The 21,966-nt window shown below is 45.7% G+C and overlaps 1 protein-coding gene across 1 annotated transcript in view; it reads right to left on the bottom strand.

Annotated features, from left to right (window-relative positions):
* The window catches only part of ALDH16A1 (aldehyde dehydrogenase 16 family member A1), a 214,936-nt gene that overhangs the window by 147,520 nt on the left and 45,450 nt on the right, over positions 1–21,966 (bottom strand). Inside the window, exon 6 of the mRNA XM_040327630.1 lies at positions 18,565–18,749. Coding sequence (XP_040183564.1) covers positions 18,565–18,749 — 185 coding nt within the window. The remainder of the gene's footprint in view (positions 1–18,564; positions 18,750–21,966) is intronic.

Consider the following 21,966-nt stretch of genomic DNA (forward strand, 5'->3'; position numbering starts at 1 on the left):
GCATTCCCTACCTCCAAAGCCCCGGGTTCAGATGGTCTTCCTGTGGAGTTTTACTCCACCTACTCGGACCTGCTGGTTCCCAGGCTGCTTACGCTGTATAACTCCATATTTGAAAATTCAGACCTCCCGGCCTCTATGAGAGAGGCTACCATAGTGTTAATTCCCAAACCCGGTAAGGATCCACACCTCCTGGAATCCTATCGCCCCATCTCCCTACTTCAGGTAGATGTCAAGATACTTGCAAAGGTGCTTGCCATCCACCTAAATAAGGTTATCCTGTCGCTGATCCATGGAGACCAGGCGGGCTTCATGCCGGGCAGAAACACATCTTTCAATCTTCGTAGACTGTTTATCAACCTCCAGACTGCTCACGACAATCCGGGATCCAGGATGATAGTTGCCTTGGATACCGCCAAGGCATTTGATTACGTTGAGTGGTGTTACCTGTGGACGTGCTTGGGTGAATTTGGACTGGGACCCAGATTTATAAAATGGGTTCAACTTCTATATCAGAGCCCGGTGGCCAGGGTTCTGGCCAACGGATGGCCTTCAGACCAATTCTCTCTGTCTAGGGGTACTAGACATGGGTGCCCCCTGTCGCCGTTGCTGTATGCGCTGGCAGCAGAGCCGCTGGCCATAGCGATTCGAGCGCATACTGGGATAGTGGGACTGCACAGGGGAGGGGTTGTAGAAAAAAATTAACACATACACGGACGATGCCAACTGACTATATATCTCTTAATATAACGCCGCTATTTGACATGCTTAAGCAAAGGACACAGGTGTGGGCACGTTTGCCTTTGGGTGTCATGGGCTGCATAAATCTCATCAAAATGATTTTACTGCCAAAAATCCTATATGTGCTCTGGCACTCCCCTGTGTATCTGGTGCTCAGGCTTTTCAAATCCATAGAAGCTCTTTTAAAACCATTTGTCTGATGCAACAATAGGCACAAACTCCCGTGGCACAAACTTAAAAACCCCACTGACCTTGCAGGAATGGCCCTTCCTGACTTTAATTTATACTACCTTGCGGCCCAACTTTCGCAAATTTTTCACATTGACAAGATTGACAGAGACAGGTTCTTGTGTTTCCTGTGTCCAAAATGGTCTCGACCAACTTTGGACTCCATGGTGGCGATAACTGGAGGGACGGACCGACAGACCGTAAGACTCTTTTGTATCAGTATAAGAGAGAGTGTGGACTTAAGCTTCCGACAAACTACGCATACCGCCCCTACACAATTTCACCCCCCTATGGCACAACGTGGCCCTCCCCGAATTCAATGTGATCCCAGACAGTGGGCTATGGAGCTCGAGGGGAGTTTTCTATTTGTCACATATGGGAAATTAAAATCCTACGACCACCTAAAGTCAGAATTTTCACTGCCTGATCGAATACACTTTAGATACTTACAGCTTCGCCATGCTTTCAAGGCACAATTCCCCCTAGATGATCTATCTGTAGGAAATAACCCTTTGATGGAGGCGGTAAAGTACCCAGACCCTAAGAAGCTCATCTCTAACTTTTACACTAGGTTACCACTCCCTATGGCGACCGTGGCAGCGTATGCCTTGAAGTCTAGGTGGGAGGGAGACCTTGGCCCCATTGCGGATGATAAGTGGAGTGACGCCCTGGACTCGTGCAAGCTGGTCTTTCCCAAATTGTCTGATCGATTGACCCAGATATTCATAACACACAGAGCATATCTCATGCCATTAAGAATTTCAAAGTACAAAGTACAAAAGCGATGTCTCAGGTGCCTGCCCAATGTGCAATCGGGAAACGGGCACTTTCTTCCACCTTCTGTGGAAGTGCCCCAAAATACAGACCTTCTGGTCCCAGATTGTAAGGTTCCTACATGACACAATGGGATCCCCCGCAACACTAGAGCTAAAGTGTCTTCTGGGAATTTTCCCTGACCCAGACTTTAATAAATTCACCAAAATATTTCTACATGAAACGCTTTTCTCTGCACGTAAGGTTGTTGCTAGAGTGTGGATGAGACCCAATCCTCCAAATGTCGCACACTGGATTGCGGAGGTTAACTCAGTCTTGCCCTACAAGAAATTAATATATTCTCACAGAGGTTGTCCCTCTAAATACGAAAAAGTATGGGACAGGTGGCTTAACCACTTAACCCCCTGACCATATTGCTGCCCAAAGACCAGAGCACTTTTTGCGATTCGGGACTGCACCGCTTTAACTGACAATTGCGCGGTCGTGCGACGTGGCTCCCAAACAAAATTGGCATCCTTTTTTCCCCACAAATAGAGCTTTCTTTTGGTGGTATTTGATCACCTCTGCGGTTTTTATTTTTTGCGCTATAAACAAAAATAGAGCGGCAATTTTAAAAAAAAATAATATTTTTTACTTTTTGCTATAATAAATATCCCCCAAAAATATATAAAAAAATTTTTTTTTCCTCAGTTTAGGCCGATACGTATTCTTCTACATATTTTTCGTAAAAAAAAAAAAATCGCAATAAGCGTTTATTGATTGGTTTGCGCAAAAGTTATAGCGTTTACAAAATAGGGGGTATTTTTATGGCATTTTTATTAATATATTTTTTTTACTAGTAATGGCGGCAATCAGCGATTTTTTTCCGGTACTGCGACATTATGGCGGACACTTCGGACACTTTTGACACATTTTTGGGACCATTGCATTTTTATAGCGATCAGTGCTATAAAAAAATGCATTGGATTACTATAAAAATGCCACTGGCAGTGAAGGGGTTAACACTAGGGGGCGGGGAAGGGGTTAAGTATGTCCCTGGGTGTGTTCTTACTGTGGGGGGGTGGCCTCACTAGGGGAAACACTGATCTTCTGTTCATACATTGTATGAACAGAAGATCAGCATTTCCCTCGCTGACAGGACCGAGAGCTTTGTGTTTACACACACAGCTCTCGGTCCCTGCTCTGTAACAAACAATCGCGGGTGCCCGGGAGTCGGGGGCGAGCGGGGGGCGCGTGCGCGCCGCCGGAGTGGCCGCTCAAAGAGCCGCCGTATAGCTACGGGCTCTCGCCCAGGAGAGCCGACCTGCCGCCGTATAATGACGGTGGCTGGTCGGCTAGTAGTTAAGGCCGCCGACACTAACTAGAAGAGATGTGGTTTGTTCCTTTTGGGTCCTGCCTGCTGTTTGGTGGGAGGTGCGTGTGATGGGTGGGGGTGGGACCTCGGGCGCCATGAGGTGTTAATACCCTGAAGTAACCGACTGTTATTGGTACCAATTTTGAAGTCTCAAGTTTACGTTTATACTGTTAAGAAATGATGCTGTTAAGAGATTATGTAAGCTTTATTCGACGTTTGTCATGGTATCCTTATGTATCTTTTGCTCAATAAAACAGACTTTGATTTAAAAAAAAAAAAAAATAGCTTTCTTAGTTTTTCCATGTATCCAACTGTAATTGGTGAAGCTTTATCAGAATATATGAAGACACAACATAGCGATATGCAGCCTTCCTCTCCATTTTGGATGCATGCAGACCTTTAGGGCTCATTCAGAGAGGTGACCAGGCCAGTCCTCTGATCTGAGCCAAGGTCTCTTGCATGTAAATCCACCTCCAAGTTGCATGCAGGCGGCCCATAGAAGTGAATGCAGATGCAAGCGGCTGCATGGACAGAGTCACATGTCAAACTTTGGAACTTTGTGCCCCTTGCTGTCTGCATGTCAAAATGCAGACATTGTGCAATGTAAAAGTCAGAATGGTTGCCAGTCTGATACAAGTCAGATTAAAGCCTCCTGCACAAGATACTGATGTTTGAATATCTGCATTATTAGGAGTCATTTCAGGAGTTTATGATGGACATATTTTTGCGCACATGTGCGCGTATTTATGTCCATTTGAATGCAATCTTAGACTGGCCATACACTATACAATTTTCCTTTAGATTTACCAAAACCATATAATATGAGGTCAAACCTTAACAATTTCAATTTATATGCAATCAGGCAGGCTCTTGCACTTTATAGTTGAAGGTAAATATTAAGAAAATTGTATACTGTATGTAGTGCCGATCCTGACCTCCCTGGGGCCCTAAGCAAAATTCTGCTAAGGGCCCTCTACCTGACCCGTGAGGGCAGACCCTAGTACATAAGCGCGCACACGAGTGACGTCACCGCGGTATGACATACAAACACTAAAACCAGCGCTCATGAGACTCAGAAACACATATAGACTTAATAGAAAAAGTGAAAAAGAAGGTCCATTTATTAATAACAATTCAATCCAAACGTGGATAAAAATTGATATAAAAAAGGTTTGTCACAATACTGACATCCACAATCCATAACGCAAAGATGGACAAACCTTTTTATATTTATTTTTATCCACGTTTGGATAGAATTGTTGTTAATATATGGACCTTCTTTTTCACTTTTTCCATTAAGTCTATATGCGTTTGAGTCTCATGAGCGCTGGTTTTAGTGTTTGTTTTGCATATAATTGGTACTTCTGGGTACGATTTCATCCTGCTGCTCTGGACTCTCATACATATTTTCCTTTTTTGCAACCTCCTGAATTATTATAATCTTTATCAACATTATTATCATTATCCACCTATTTTTAACGCTAGGGTTTCTTCTTCTCCAAACGACGTAAAAATTTCAAAATTTGACGCGGGAACGATGTCCATACTTAACATTGCGTACACCTCCTGCAACCTTACGCCGAAAAAGCCCAACGTAAACGACGTAACAAAATAGCGCCGGGCATACGTACGTTTGTGAATCGGCGTATCTACCTAATTAGCATATTCCTTGCGTAAATCGACGGAAGCGCCACCTATCGGCCAGCGTAAATATGCAGCCTAAGATACGACGGTGTAAGACACTTACGCCAGTCGGATCTTAGGGAAATCTATGCGTAACTGATTCTATGAATCAGGCGCATAGATACGACCACTCACACTCAGAGATACGCAGTCGTATCGCCTACCTGAATCTGGCCCTTACTGTATTTCAAATATATGTTTACACTTATATTAAGTTTAAGAAATGTTTTCACATCCTTTCTATCCTCTAAAGAAGTATGTCCTCATCTTTGTATATTGTTTTAGCAAATACATTTAGTGTGAATGAGAAACTCTCATTGTCAAAGATTTTCTCTTAAGGGCCCAGCTATTAAACTGCACCAAAGTAGGTTATATGGTGCCACCTTGTGGAGATTTAGGAGAAGGATGGATTGGGATTGTGTTGTTGGTATCTGCAGGGAAGCCTGGTATATATCTCTACACGGCGTAGGCAACCTTTGAAAGGTGGAGATCTCCCCAAACATGAAAAAAAAAAATACCGGGTCTGGCACTCTTTTTTAAGAACTTAACCAACAAAACCTAACTAAAAGGAAAATATAAACAAATGAAAAGGGATTTTTAATAACAGCTTACCTGTAAAATCCTTTTCTTGTAGTACATCACGGGACACAGAGCAGCATAGCCATTACATATGGGTTATATAGTGTACCTTCAGGTGATGGACACTGGCACTCTCCGACAGGAAGTTCCCTCCCTATATAACCCCCTCCCATAGTGGGAGTACCTCAGTTTTGTAGCAAGCAATATGCACCCCAAAATTCCCCATAAGAGGGGTGGGAGCTCTGTGTCCCGTGATGTACTCCAAGAAAAGGATTTTACAGGTAAGCTGTTATTAAAAATCCCTTTTTCTTTATCGTACATCACGGGACACAGAGCAGCATAGCCATTACATATGGGATGTCCCTAAGCAATGCTCCATGAGGGGAGGGAGACAACCAGAAAAAAACAAACAGGAGGTGCCACCGGACAGGAGGAGGTTAAATTGCGGCCTGGAGGACCGCCTGCCCAAAAGCTGAATCAGCGTTCCTCCTAACGTCCATTTGATAAAACTTTGCAAATGTGTGGACAGACAACCAGGTCGCTGCCCTGCAGACCTGAGCCATAGAGACCTGGTGATACGCTGCCCAAGAGGCACTCACAGCTCTAGTGGAATGAGCCTTAACCGATAAGGGTGGACTCTTCCCCTTCAGGCCATAGGCCTGTATAATTGTCTGCCTAATCCACTTAGAAATAGTGGCTTTAGACGCTGCCTGGCCCTTCTTGGGCCCTTCTGGCAGAATGAATAAGACGTCAGTCCTACGAATCTGGGCTGTAGCTTCCAAGTAAATCTTTACAGCTCTAACTACATCCAAGGAATGTAGTAACCTCTCTTCCTTAGAGGAAGGCTTTGGAAAAAATGATGGAAGAATCACATCTTGATTAAGGTGAAAATTAGACACCACCTTGGGCAGAAAGGACGGAAGCGGCCGCAAAACGACCCTGTCCTTATGCAGTAATAAATAAGGTGCCTTACATGACAAGGCTGCCAACTCCGACACTCTTCTGGCGGATGCCATGGCCACCAGAAACACTAGTTTTCTAGTCAAAAGGACCAAAGGGACCGCGGACAAGGGCTCAAAGGGCTGCCTTTGCAAGGCCGATAGAACCAAATTTAGATCCCAAGGATACAGGGGAGCTTAAATCGGGGGATTCACCCGAATAACACCTTGTAAAAAGGATTTCATTAAAGAATGGGCAGCCAAAGGTCTCTGGAAGAAGACCGACAAGGCAGACACCTGCCCCTTGATTGTGCTGACCGCCAAACCTTTTTCCACTCCCAACTGTAAAAACTCCAGGATTCTCCCAATGGTATATTTGCGGGGATCACATTTCTTGGTCTCATACCAGGTAATATAGGCCTTCCACACCCTATATTATATTAACCTGGAAAATGGTTTTCTTGCGCTTATAAGGGTGGAAATGACCTGCCCTGAAAGGCCTCTGTTTCTGAGAATCAGGGACTCAGCCGCCAGGCCGTTAAATTTAGGGCCTGTAAGGCAGGATGGTAGAATGGCCCTTGTGAGAGGAGGTCCGGACGTAGAGGGAGGACCCAAGGCTCCTCTACCGTCATCCTTTTTATCAAGGAGTACCAAGGTCTTCGGGGCCACGCTGGGGCCACTAGAATCGTTGGCTTGCGTTCCCTTTGAATTCTGTGAAGAAGACGGGGTAGCATCCGTATTGGAGGGAAGGCATAGATTAGCGCAAACTGATGCCAAGGGCACACCAAGGCATCCGTCCCGCAGGCCAATGGATCCCTCGTTCGAGAGACAAACTTTGCTACTTTGGCATTGAATCTGGACGCCATAACGTCCACCTCCGGAGTACCCCACTTCCGGCAGATGTCCTGGAACACTTCAGGGTGGAGGGACCACTCCCCTGGGGACATCTGTTGGCGGCGGAGGAAGTCCGCTTGCCAATTGTCCACCCCGGGCATAAAGATAGCTGAGATGCAGGGGACATGGGCTTCTGCCCATGAAAAGATCCGATCTACCTCCCTCTGGGCTGCCTGACTCCTGGTGCCGCCCTGGTGGTTTATATAAGCCACGGCAGTGGCATTGTCGGATTGTACCCTTACTGGGGAGCCCTGCAGAATCTCCGTCCAGCCCAAAAGAGCCAACCGAGCTGCTCGGATCTCTAAGACATTTATGGATAGGGCTGATTCTGCCCTTGACCATTTCCCCTGTAGGGTTAAATCGTCTAGGACTGCACCCCAGCCCGATAGGCTGGCATCCGTGGTTACTATCCTCCATGAGGGGGAACTGAACGATCTTCCTTTCAGAAGATTTTTTGTGACTAGCCACCAACACAGACTCTGCCTTACCGCATAGGGAAGAGAAATGGGAAGATCCAAGGCCTGGAGTCTTTTGTCCCAGGCCGTGAGAATTGCTCTCTGTAGCCTCCGAGAATGGATCTGGGCATAGGGCACTGCCTCGAAGGTGGCCACTAGCTTTCCCAACAGGCGCATGCAGAGGCGTATAGATGGCCTTGTGCTGCTTAGGATTATCTGGATTAACTCCCTTATCGAGTCTACTCTGGACTGGGGCAGGAAGATCCGTTGTCGTCTTGTATCTAAAATCAGACCTAGATACTCCAACCTTCTTGTGGGCTGTAAGGCCGATTTGTCCCGGTTTAGAACCCAACCCAGGGACTCTAGGCAGTTTACTACTAGCAACACTGCCCGATTTAAGCCGGCCGCTGAGTGGTCGACTACCAGAAGATCGTCTAAGCAGGCCATGACCAGAATGCCCTGTTCCCTTAGGATGGCTAACACAGGGGCCAGGATTTTTGTAAAAACCAGAGGGGCCGTGGCTAGTCCGAACGGCAGGGCCACGAACTGATAATGCCGATAGTTTAGGGCAAAACGCAGGAACCTGTAATGGCCTGGGAAAATCAGAACGTGCAGGTACGCGTCCTTTATATCGATGGAGGCCAAGAACTCCCTTCCTTGAAGGGCGGCCACCACCGAGCGAATGGACTCCATTCGAAAGGACCGGACTCTTAAAAAGCGGTTTAATGACTTTAGGTCCAGTATAGGCCTGACGTCGCCGTTTGGCTTCGGGACAATGAAGAGGTTTGAGTAAAACCCTTGTCCTTGCTCCCCTGCTGGTACTTCCATAATCACTCCTTGAGATAGGAGTCGCTCTAGGGCGGACAGAAGTGATGCCTGCTTTTGAGGGTCGCCTGGAAGTCTTGACGCTTGAAAGTGAGGAGGGGGGAACTCCCGAAACTCCAGCTTGTATCCCTGAGTCACTGAGGACAGAACCCATTGGTCGGTAACTTTGGCCCCCCACAACTCCGAGAAAAACCGGAGTCTTCCCCCCACCCGAGAGAGTGGGGGCGCCCCTTCACAAGGCTGCCTTAGGGGCAGCCTTAACCGGCTTACGGTTCCATGGTCTCTTGTTCCCTGCAGCTTGCCCCTGTGGCCTGTTTGCAGCTGCGCGTCCAGGAGGCCGTCGATACTGCCTAGAGAATGAGGGCCCTGGGACTGGAGAGGTTGGACGCTTAAAAGAGGGACCCCGGAACCTTTTCTTAACCGGCAAGAGGGTGCTCTTACCACTAGAGATCTTTTGTATATATTTGTCAAGATCTTCTCCAAACAATCTTTCTCCCTGAAAGGAGAATCCAGTAAGGAGTTGTAACGGAATGACCCGTGACACCCAAAGACTTTGTGAGGATGGAGGATACTCCTGTGTCAGCGTCACTGATAACTCTTGGGTCTGAGTCCACTCTGTGCCCTTTGGGCATGGAGTGGCAAGTGAATCGTAATTCATGGATTACATGAGATTTGACATCACGGACAGTTCATATTGCAGGCTCTTGAGAGACTACAAGATGTTGGTTAATTGTGACCCCAACCAGTCAATATTCTATGACTCATTTCTATGATTAGTCTAGTGACATGCTAATTGCATCAGGGCTTGGAGGACATTCCATTGTCCTTGTGTAAAGGTGTTGTAACGGACAGGTGTTAATCCAGGTCTGCTCCCAGAACTCTAATTATGCATACTAGAGACTGCTTATGTGTGATAACCCTGTCTACAATCTATTGATGCTCAGAGGTGTCAAGCGGTATGCCGAGACGGAGTGGGTGAAGGCTTTTGTTGTTAGTAATTGAGGAATGTTTAGTAATTAGCCTTAGTGTGTGATTGGGGGGGGGCAGTTTGATTGTTCCTGTAAATTCTGTGACCTGTTGTACTATATAAAAAGACTGAGAGAAATCATTAAAGTATCATTACATTTGGAACAAGTACAGAGCTGCGTGTCTCGTCTTGATTCTGGGAAAATGGGATGCCTGCTGGTCTGTCTGTGTGTCAGATGAGCTGTTGTCGTGGATGGGATGGAAGGTCGTAAACGGTGGTGACCGTTACAGTGGTGGCACAGCAGTGGGATAATTCCATCCCTTAAAGGACGGCTACAAGGACACAGGACGATGGAGACGCTGTATGAGCGGCTGAAGCCCTCTTCCCTCAAGGACTTACTGGAGAGCCGGGGCAGATCGGCCTGCAACCGTAAGAGAAGGGACATTATCGCACAACTTGTCGAAATGGATAGAGCTGAGAGGCCCAGCGTAACAGACAGGACACCCGATGAAGAGTTTTGGGACCGGGCTGTTAGACGTGGACTGGCACAGTATGGACCTAATCCTCCACCGGAGATCATAGACCGGGTTATAGCGGCTGTGGATGCCACTTGGCTAGAGCAAAGAGGTGCTGCAGCAGCAGAAGTCACAGCAGCACCAACTGAAGAGAGGGGAGAGGTACAGAGACCAGTCACCATGGAGGTGGAGTTCCAGGGAGCCGGGGCAATTGGCCCCTCTCCCCAGCAACAAGCTGTGGTGGTAAAGCATTTACCCCCAGCTGAATCCCTGGCAGCAGGGCAGGATGATACTGGCTGCTGCACACAACTGCAGCTTGAGCTGACATCGGGGGATGGGACTGTGGTCTCCCCTCAAAGCGACCCAGCAGAAGGGCTGGCAACGGAGCAGAGTGCCACAAGTCTCTGCTCTCACCTAGCAGGAGAGGGAGTTCCTGGACCAGTGGATGGGACTTCAGTCTCCACTGGTATACCCCAGGGATGGTGGCCAGTTGGCCCAGATCCCCAGCAGCAGGAGGAACTGAGCCCAGTCACCCTGTCTTCTCTCCAGCGGCTGAAAGGACTCCAGGGAGAAGGGCCAGTCCAGGCCTCTCCCCAGCGGCAGGCAGATTCTCTGAGAGAGACAGAGGTTGGCTGGGTGAATAATGCTCTGTTTGGAGCAATTTATTTGGGGTACGGTATGGATACCAGCATTGGAGGACTAGATCTACTGACTGACTTCGGAGTCAACCCGTTCGGGGTCTCCTCCTGTGTCAGTCTCCCACCGAAAGGGGAGAGATGTAACGGAATGACCCGTGACACCCAAAGACTTTGTGAGGATGGAGGATACTCCTGTGTCAGCGTCACTGATAACTCTTGGGTCTGAGTCCACTCTGTGCCCTTTGGGCATGGAGTGGCAAGTGAATCGTAATTCATGGATTACATGAGATTTGACATCACGGACAGTTCATATTGCAGGCTCTTGAGAGACTACAAGATGTTGGTTAATTGTGACCCCAACCAGTCAATATTCTATGACTCATTTCTATGATTAGTCTAGTGACATGCTAATTGCATCAGGGCTTGGAGGACATTCCATTGTCCTTGTGTAAAGGTGTTGTAACGGACAGGTGTTAATCCAGGTCTGCTCCCAGAACTCTAATTATGCATACTAGAGACTGCTTATGTGTGATAACCCTGTCTACAATCTATTGATGCTCAGAGGTGTCAAGCGGTATGCCGAGACGGAGTGGGTGAAGGCTTTTGTTGTTAGTAATTGAGGAATGTTTAGTAATTAGCCTTAGTGTGTGATTGGGGGGGGGCAGTTTGATTGTTCCTGTAAATTCTGTGACCTGTTGTACTATATAAAAAGACTGAGAGAAATCATTAAAGTATCATTACATTTGGAACAAGTACAGAGCTGCGTGTCTCGTCTTGATTCTGGGAAAATGGGATGCCTGCTGGTCTGTCTGTGTGTCAGATGAGCTGTTGTCGTGGATGGGATGGAAGGTCGTAAACGGTGGTGACCGTTACAGGAGTTTCTTGCAGGGGGTTTCTGCAGACCAGTTTTTCAACCAAAGCAATCTCCTCATATGAACCAGAACCAGAAATAGGGATAAGCGAGAAGCCTGTTGGATCGAATCCTTGATTGCGTCTACCGCGAAACATAAGGGCCTAGGTAGGTCAGCCAGCTCTTGAGCTTGTTGGGCTGGGAGGTCCTTTAGGGCCTGCTTAGCTTGGTCCTTTAAAGCCTGGCAGACGCCAATGGCGGCTACAGCCGGCTGGACCACTGCCCCCGCTGTGGCAAAGGATGCCTTCAATAAGGTCTCAAGCCTTTTATCCACAGGGTCTTTAAACATGTGGATATTGTCTACTGGACACGTTAAAGACTTATTGACGCATGAGATGGCCGCGTCCACAGTAGGGACAGCCCATTTCTTCGAAAACTCTTCCTCTAAGGGGTACATGACTGCGAACCTTTTGGGAGGCAGAAAAATCCTGTCCGGCTTAGCCCAGTCCTGAAATATCAGGTCTTTTAAACAAAGGATTTACCGGGAATACCAAATTGGCTTGGGGCGCTTTCAGGGAGCCCAATGAGGATACCCCGGAGGCCAGAGGCTGAGGCACAGGTATCTTAAAAGCCAACCGCACCATATCCGTTAGGGACTGAACCCACAGTCTTTCTGCGTGAGAAGCTGAAAAAGGTTCCTCTATTGTAGAATCCTCAGAACCTAAATGGTCAAGGTGATCCTGAGTCTGGTCTCCTAGATCTTCCAATTCGTCAGCGGAGAGGATATCCTCCTCCAGAGACTCAGACCTGGGAGACGGGGATCTAACCCGCTTCTTCCCTGACAAAGATGCCGTAATTAGAGCGGCCATCCTCCTTTCCAATCCACCCAAGGTGGAGGCTAACATCTCTTCCGTCACATAGGAAGGAGCTGGTTGAGTAGGGCCAGCCGTAGCACCTAGCAACCCTGATGGCTCACCTAGGACAACAACCTCCGGGCATTCCGGAGCGGTAGGGGCCGCTGGATTTTGGATAGCCTCAGAGCCTGATGGAGAACCCTTTGGTTTTTTAACGGTCTTAGCGTTTTTAGCGCTACCTGCACCCTTAGGAGCCATAATATACAAATTCTGAGGCACTCCGCTAGTATACAACTGACTGTAATAGCTGGAGGAAATACACATATAATCAAGTAAATGTGAAACAATAGGGTAGGGTAATGTTAGAGGAACTCCAAACCTCCCATAACCTATAAAAAGGGAAAATCAATACTGAGCCCCAAGGGCTTCAACTACCAGTCTGGAATTGACCCCCTAATGCTGGGCTAGGTGAGCACCCCTAAGTGTTCAAGGCGCTGCTTAGTACACAGGCTTTGAATGCAAACTTTAAGCCAGAGGCTCTTTTAGTAAGGTGTACTTCCAACAACTGCCACCGGGTGTCACTGTGCCAGAAAGCTCTGTCAAACCTTCCTATGCTGTAGCCAGCATCGCTGCTCCGTGTCCCTCCACAGCCTTCACAGACTGAATAGCCCTCCAGGATTTATCCTCCCTGCGTGCAGGGAGGAGGAGCCGTCCGGCGTCACCCGCCCCCTCCCCGCGGCGTCGCCGCGCGCGCAAGCGCGCGCACCCACAAGCAACGCACGCGCCAGACGCCGCCAGGGGAAGCAGGAAGCCATGTGGAGAGGAGCATCAGGAATGGAATCCCATGACTCCTGAAACGCTAGAGCAGCAGACGCAGGTAAAAGGAAGCTTTCAACTGTCTCCCTAATGGTATGGTTCCCTCTCTGTGGAACACCCTGCCCAAAAAGGCCCTCCTTGTGACAGAAGCAGCAGCAGCCTACTAGCCCAGCCAGGGGAAACGATACCTGGGTGCTTTGAGCCATCCCGTTTGAAACTTTGTGGTTCTCCTTTGCCCATGCACCGAGGCATAAATAGGCTGCCCAAGAATCCCCTGTAGGAAGCCTACTGACAAACCAAGTTCCGTAGGCCCCCTGCTTACCTTTCCACGCCGCAGGGTATTGCTCTGCAAGAGGCCCAATCTTCCCCCTTCACCGTGGGTATGGTCATAGACCTTCAGGGACCGGGGTCTTAAAAGAACACCACACACCTGGACCTATACAGCACCACTGGCAACAGGTATTCTCTAGGTATAGAAACCAGACCTGGAACCCAGGGTCCAGCCCTCCAAGGAGAGGCATTATAGGCAAAACCCCATCCACGAATTGGGGCCCGGGTACCGTCCACTTTGGCTATGAAGCACCTTGGACGGATCCGGTCAGCTGGCCCTGGTCCCAAGGACTACTACAGGCACAGCCTCAACGTGCACCAACACCTAAGACACTGGCGAAAAAACTGAGGTACTCCCACTATGGGTGGGGGTTATATAGGGAGGGAACTTCCTGTCGGAGAGTGCCAGTGTCCATCACCTGAAGGTACACTATATAACCCATATGTAATGGCTATGCTGCTCTGTGTCCCGTGATGTACGATAAAGAAAAATGTATATATATATATATATTAAAAAACGTAGTCTACCTTGGAAGTGGACTGTGTTGGTCAGTGAAGCCGTGGCCAGCATCAATAAGACAGTGGACATGGTCAGTAGTGTTATTTTTAGTCATATTTTTTTAGAACCATATATTTAAAGGGCCTGTTGGGGGTCCAAACAGACCCTTGATGTCTCATTATTGAGACAGAGAAAAGAGATAGAAGGACTCTGTACTCTTTATCACAGGGATACAGAAGTCCAACTACACAAATGTTTAGACAATACACCAAAGAAAACATCCATTCATTTGTGTATAACAAATGCTATATAACCTCATAACGTTACAGTAACGTTACACATTACTGTAACGTTATGAGAATACAGGTGTTCTATTAGGCTGAGGTCAGGACTCTGTGCTGGCCAGTCAAATCCCTCCACCCCAAACTCGCTCATCCATGCCTTTATGTACCTTGCTTGTCTTTAGACACACCCCTAAACCTGGTGGACAGACTTCCTAGAAGCATTGAATATTGCCGCAGAGAAAGGAACTGTCTAAAAAAAAAAAAAAATGATATTGGGGGGGGAACCCCCTCCCCCCTTCGAAAAAACAGATTACAATATATATTTGCTGGCGTATAAGACTACCCTTTACACTTAAAAAAACTGTCCAAAAAGCAGGGGTCGTCTTATACGCCAGGTCAGCTGCGCTCGGATGCCTGCTGGATGTGTGGTAATACTGTATGTAGCTTTGGCCGCTTAGCCAATCCCGGTAAAAGATGTATTCAAATACAGAGCCTGCTTGGATTGGAGTAACAACCTCTGCCAATCCGAGCAGGATACATACAATAGCCTGCTCAGATTGGCTTTGAGAGTCAGAGAGGCGTGGGCTGATGATGTTACAGCCTCTGCCAATCCAGGCAGGCTTTGTATTCATTAATAGAATGCATCGCATCCAGCTCCAGCAAGAAGGAAGAAGAATATGGCTCCAGAAGGAAGAAATATGAAGCGTCGGAAGGGGGGTTGTCTTATACAGTAAGTACAGGCAAAAAATCTTAAAAATATGTAAAATTAGGGGGTCATCTTATACACCGGCAAATACGGTATTATATGCCCCGATACCACTTTTTTGAGACCGAGTACAAGTACCGACACTTTTTTTCAAGTACTCACCGAATACCGATACTTGTTTTTAATGTCATGTGACAGTATTTTTTTTTTTACAAATTCTTTTTTTTACTTTTTTTTTTAGGGGGGGTTGTAGTGGATTGTCAGTGTGTTTTTTTTTATTATTATTTACATTTTATTTTTTAAATTATTTATTGCAATTTTTTTTTATTTTTTTTTTAATCAGCCCTGTTGGGGGGGCTTTGGTGAGATATCGTTGGTTTTAACAGACCCCTGACATCTCCCCTTTAAGACAGAGAAAGGGACAGATTCCCCAGTCCCTTTCTCTGCAGCCTCAGCTGAAATGAATGGACTCTCCATTCATAAACTGAAGCATCGTAATCACAGGTTACGATGCTCAGTTATGTGAATGGACAGTCAGTGATCACTGACTCTGTCCATTCGGAAAAGGTAGGAGCCGGATTTAACATCTCCTACCTCAGCTCTCCTTCCTGACAAATTGAGGGGGGAGAGTGGCACTGAGGGGGGGAGAAGACGGCTCGGGGGGAGCACAGCACGGAGCTGGACAGAAGATGGCACGGGGGGAGGGAAGGGGGCGAGAAGATGGAGAAGATGGCACGGGGGGGGGGGGGGGGAGCACAGCACGGATTTGGACAGAAGATGGCACGGGGGTGGGAGAGAAGACGGCACGGGTGGAGCACAGCACGGATTTGGACAGAAGACGGCACGGGGGGGGGGGGAGAGAAGATGGCACGGGGGAGAGCACAGCACGGAGGGGGAGAAGATGGCTCGGGGGGGGGAGAAGATGGCTCGGGGGGGGAGAGAAGATGGCTCGGGGGGGGAGAGAAGACGGCTCGGGGGGGGGAGAGAAGACGGCTCGGGGGGGGGGGGAGCACAGCACGGAGGGGGACGAGAAGACAGCACGGGGGACGAGAAGACAGCACGGGGGACGAGAAGACAGCACTGAGAAGACTTGTAACTCCCCCCCCCCCACCCGATACCTGACTGCCCAGGTATCTGATGAAGCATCGGAGCATTTCCCCATGAGTACAAGTACTAGTATCGGTACATCCCTAGTAATTATATTATATTATATATAATAGGTCCGCCCGTGCTCAGTCTCTCCACGGCCTCTTCAGCTTCTTCTCAACCCAATCTGCCTCCTGTCCTAATTGGCTGGGAGGAGAAGCCGAAAGACAATATTAATTCGCCATTGTCACAAGTGGGTTGTTGTGCAACCTTTTTAAAGCCAATTAGAGCCTCATGCTCCAATCATGTGAAAAAAATTAGTCCAGTGCGCAGCCCTAATGAATCGGCCGCTTCTGTCCTGGTAAGACCCCTTTCATATGGAGCGGACTTTGTCAAACAGATCAGCCTGCTCATTGGGGGATCTGTTTGCTGATCCCCGCTAAGCAGGCAAATGACAGGTTCACGTGAAACAGATGACACAGCCCGCTGTTCTCTATGGGGCAGTCGGATGGAAACGGACCGCCTGTCCATTTCTATACTATACCATCCAATCTGCTAGATGGATGGGGAATGGGATCCTCATCTGTCTGTTTTTAGCGGACTGGATCAGATGCAGGCAGGTCTAAACAGACACATGTCCATTTACATCAGTCTCTCCATAGAGAACAATGGGTGGTCTGATTGGGCCCACCTGAAAAAAACAAACAGACAGGCAGACCCAATCGGTCTGCTTGTGTGAAAGGGGCCTAAGGCCTTGTTCACACAGGGCATTTACAGGGATGCACAGGTGTTCCATGCATCTCTATGCAGGCCATCCCATGAATGTAAATTGGGATGTAGCAACTGCACAAACAGAGCCATTGCTCCCAATTTTACACCCATGTAGGTCTGCATGCATGTCCCTTACGCTCACACTGTTTGGTGTCATGTACCCACACGGATGTCAGATTGGGAACAGCAGCTATACCTGTGCAGCTATTGCACCCCAAGTGACATAAATGTGACTGCCTGTACGGAGATGCATGGAACACCTATGTATCCCTGTGTGGGTAAACATGGCCCTCCATGGACGTACACTTTAATATGCCACATGTGAACCATGCTTTAGTTGTAATTTAGCAGGAATTGTGTAAGTTATGTTGAGTTGATGTGCTTTATTAAATAATTTTAGTGTATTTTTAGTGAAAACAGCGATATGAACATTTGCGCAATTATTGCGGGGGCCCAAAAAAAAAAAAAATCAGTAGCACTTTTTATTCTACAGGTCATGTGCTTTCTCAGAAAATGTCTAGTCTGAGGGATCTTTTTAAATTCTGAAATCTGTAAGTGAAAAATGGTAACCTCCGTTTTTTTAGAGTAAATTGTTTTTATTTACAGTTTTGTTTACCTTCAGTTTGTGTACATCAGACTTTCGCTTTTTCTCAAAAAAAAAAAATATGATTTTAATGTATTTTTAGCGAAAATATTGCTGTGGTAAACTATTGTGCAAATATCATGGGGCCTTAAAAATCAGTAGCACCTTCTTTTTATTCTACTGGTCCTATGCTTTTAGAAAATATATGGTTTGGGGGGGGGGCTTTAATAAACTCTAGAGAAATGTAGTTAGTTATTTACATTTTTGCGTACGTTCAGTTTTGACCATTTTGTAAAATGGCGCAATTTAAAAAAAAAAAAAAAAAAAAAAAAAAAAACACAAATCTTTATTATTAACTCATTACAGATTAAACTTTTCTATTTAGTAGAAATTTTGCTGTGTTTATATCTGCTAAAAATGATTTTGAAAATAAATTGCTTTGATAAACACTTGCGCAAATATCGCAGGGCTTTAAAATCAGTAGCACCTTCCTTTTATTCTACAGGTCATGCACTTTCAGAAAACATATGGTATATCTTTAACAAACTCTGAAAGCTGTAAGGGGATAATGAAAATCCTCTAGATTTGGATTTTCACCATTTCGCAGAAAGGTGTAATCTAAAATTTACAAATAGTGGCTATTTATTAACCTAAATACAGGTTAGCTTCTATATTTAGTAGGAATTTTGTAAAATGTGCGGTTTTTATCTGCTAATTATTTTATTGTATTTTTAGCTCAAATATTGTTTTGATAAATATTTGTGCTACTATTATTGTGCCCTAAAAATCAGTAGCATCTTATTTGTATTCTACTGTTCATTGGCTTTTAGAAAATACATGGTTTCGTTTTTTTTTTTTTTTTTAACAAACTCTGAAAGCTACTAAAAAAAAAAAAAAAAACAGCAGTGATTAAAAACCACCAAAAGAAAGCTCTGTTTGTGAGAAAAAAAAAATTGGGTTAGGGTACAGTGTAGCATGACTGATTTTTCTTCATTCAAAGTGTGAGAGCGCTGAAAGCTAAAAATTGGTCTGGGAAGGAAGGGTGTATAAAAGCCCTGTATTGAAGTGGTTAATAAGGCAAACAATTCGCTGTTACCTACAGCAATCAGATTGACTCTTTCACGGATGACGCTACAATAAAAATGCATCTATGAGTTACTAAAATTTACATAATATTCTGTCTCTCTTTTCTATTACCTCTGTAGAGCCTGTAAATGCTACTTTATCCACATCTGGATGGACAGCCAGCTTTTCACCAAAGGCACCATTACCGGTGACCACATTGAAGACTCCAGGTGGAAGTCCCGCTTCAGCACAAATCTCTGCCAGGAGAAGAGCTGTCAAACGTGTATATGTTGCAGGCTTTAATACTACAGTATTACCTAGAATGAAACATAAAAGATATTGGCTGAAACTATCTCAAAAACAGCAACACAAACAATATTTTATCATTTCAACTGAAAAAAGGAGCTTTCAGGCAGGAGGGGAGGGGCCGATTTACATCACGACACCTGCAGTGTGCACAAGATTGGCAAATTGTCGCATTAAGATACTGATTGTGCATGTAATTTAATGCTGGCTATACCTGGTGTGGTTTAGAGCACCAGAATCAAGCGAGTGTGTTTTTATCATGTTGGCGGTAGTGAATAAAGTATTTTAAGGATAAAGCACTAGTTTTGCTTTATGTTGCTGAGCGGAGGAGAAAGGAGGAAAGTCCATCAAAGAGCCATCGCTCTACGATCCAATCATTTGGGATAATATACTGTCCACATAAGAGGGACACAAGCACCCTTTGACCTCACAAGAGAATCGTTTGGTCATGGGCTCCAGGTAAGAGCACAACTGGTGATGGTGGATGGTTTTAAAAAGAGACCGTGATATATTACTACTGAATGTATGTGAAGAGCAGAGGTGTTTATGTGGCATTGAGAAGTTTAAAGTGGATGTAAACCCCCCATACACCCAGTGAAGTGAACAGCCTCAGATGATACACAGAGATGAACAAAATCTCCCTACATAGGTTTTATATGTATATCTGCTGTCTTCACATTTATATACAGTTTAGAAAGTGGAGATCGTGTTAGGAGATTTTCTCTTCCTGGTTAACACAGAGGGTGATGTCCGGACATTAGTGTTTTTATGGCTTTTGCTTGTTTTACTTGTGTGAAAAGCTTTTTTGATCAAAGAAATGGAACCATATTTTTATAGTTATTGTAACTATGCACATTTATGAAAATGCAAAGGGTGTGGGCAGCTTTTTTTTTTTTCTCTTTTTTCACCCAACACATTTCACAATATTCTTTTTGGTATTTTGGGTTTAACACTACTACATAGCAGCTCGCAAGGTAATACAGTGCCTTGAAAAAGTATTCATATCCCTTGAAATTTTCCACATTTTGTCATGTTACAACCAAAAACGTAAATGTATTTTTTGGGATTTTATGTGATAGACCAACACAAAGTGGCACATCATTTAGAAGTGGAAGGAAAATGAAAGATGTATTTCAAAATTGTTTACAAATAAATATCTGAAAAGTGTGGCGTGCATTTGTATTCAGCCCCCTTTACTCCAATACCCCAAACTAAAATCTAGTGGAACCGATTGCCTTAAAAAAAGGCACCCAATTAGTAAATAGAGCCCACCTGTATAAATACAGCTGTTCTGTGAAGCCCTCAGAGGTGTTTTAGAGAACCTTAGTGAATAAACAGAATCATGAAGGCCAAGGAACACACCAGACAGGTCAGGAATAAAGTTGTGGAGAAGTTTAAAGTGATTGTAAACCCTTACAGACCACTTTGAGCTACAGGCAAGCCTAGATTAAGGCTTACCTGTAGGTGCAAGAAATATCTCCTAAACCTACACAGTTAAGGAGATATTTCCAAGAAAGACAGCCGTAGACACCGGCACGCACTGAGCATGCCGTTAAGGGCAGCTCCCGCGTGCATGCTCCAGGCCAGTCACAGCGCCGGAGCAACGATAACTGCAAGTCACTCCAGGTATCATGGCGGCGACAGAGGAGGTGTCCGAGGACCGCTGCTAGTAATGCTATGCATACTAGCTCATTATGCCTTTGTCTTGCAGAGTTTTTTTTTTATTTTTTTTAAAGAGAGTGTTTACTTCCTCTTTAAAGCAGGGTTAGGTTATAAAAATAAAAATAAAAAAAAACTTTGAACATCACACGGAGCATTATTCAATCCATCATCTAAAAATTAAAAAATTGTAAATAGTATGGCACAACTGTAAACCTACCAAGACATGGCCATCCACCTAAACGGACAGGCCGGGCAAGGAGAGCATTCAATTCAGAGAAGCATCCAAGAGGCCCCATGGTAACAGCTCAGGTGGGAGAATCTGTCCACAGGAAAACTATTAGTCGTACACTCCACAAATCTGGCCTTTATGGAAGAATGACAAGAAAAAAGCCATTTGCAGTTTGCAAGAAGCCATGTGGGGGACACAGCAAACATGTGGAAGAAGGTGCTCTGGTCAGATGAGACCAAAAATTGAACTATTTGGCCTAAAAGCAAAAATGCATGTAGTGGAAAACTAACACTGCACATCACCCTAAACACACTATCCCCATTGTGAAACATGGTGGTGGCAGCATGCTGTGGGGATGCTTTTCTTCAGCAGGGACAAGGAAGGCTGGTCAGTTGAAGGGAAGATGGATGGAGCCAAATACAGGGCAATCTTAGAAGAAAACCTGTTAGTCTGCAAAATACTTGACAGGGGCAGAGGTTTACCTTGCAGTAGGACAACCACAGCTACAATGGAATGGTTTAGATCAAAGCATATTCATGTGTTAGAATGGCCCAGTCAAAGTCCAGACCTAAATCCAATTGAGAATCTGTGGCAAGACTTGAAAATTGCTGTTCACAGGTGCTCTCTATCAAATCGGACAGAGCTTGAAATATTTTACAAGGCACAAAAGGGGAAAAAAAAAATATGCTCTAGATGTGCAAAGCTGGTAGAGACATCCCCAAAAAGACTTGCAGCTGTAATTGCAGCGAAAGTTGGTTCTACAAAGAATTGACTCTCTGTGTATACATTGGAGCATGGGGGAGCTCATGTCCATAATGGGGGTGGGAGTGACAAAGCCCCAAATGATACACAATGGCTCAAAAGTGATATGGTCCAGAAATATTTAGACAGAATAAAGGTGAATAAAGCACCTGGGCCTGATGGCATCCACCCACGGATCCTAAAAGAATTGAGCTCTGTCATTTCAATGCCATGGTTTCCAATTTGTAGGGACTCGTTAATGACTGAAATGGAATAGATGACCACTGGATTGGGGCAAACGTGGGGCCCATATTTAAAAAGGGAACAAAGTCTTTACCAAGTAACTATAGACCTGTTCGTTTAACTTCTATAGTTGGGAAGATACTGGAGCGTTTAATAAAAGACCACGCAGATGAGTTCCTGCTGGAAAAAAACTATTTTAAGCAACAGACAGCATGGATTCATGAAAGACAGAAGTTGTCAGACAAACCTAATTTCTTTTTATGAAGAGGCAAGTAAAACCTTGGACAGAGGCGTGGCAGTGGACGTGATATACCTGGATTTTGCAAAAGTGTTTGACACAGTTCCCCACACCC

The sequence above is a fragment of the Rana temporaria genome, chromosome 10 (assembly GCF_905171775.1).
Source record: "Rana temporaria chromosome 10, aRanTem1.1, whole genome shotgun sequence".
In the NCBI taxonomy this organism is placed as follows: Eukaryota; Metazoa; Chordata; class Amphibia; order Anura; family Ranidae; genus Rana; species Rana temporaria.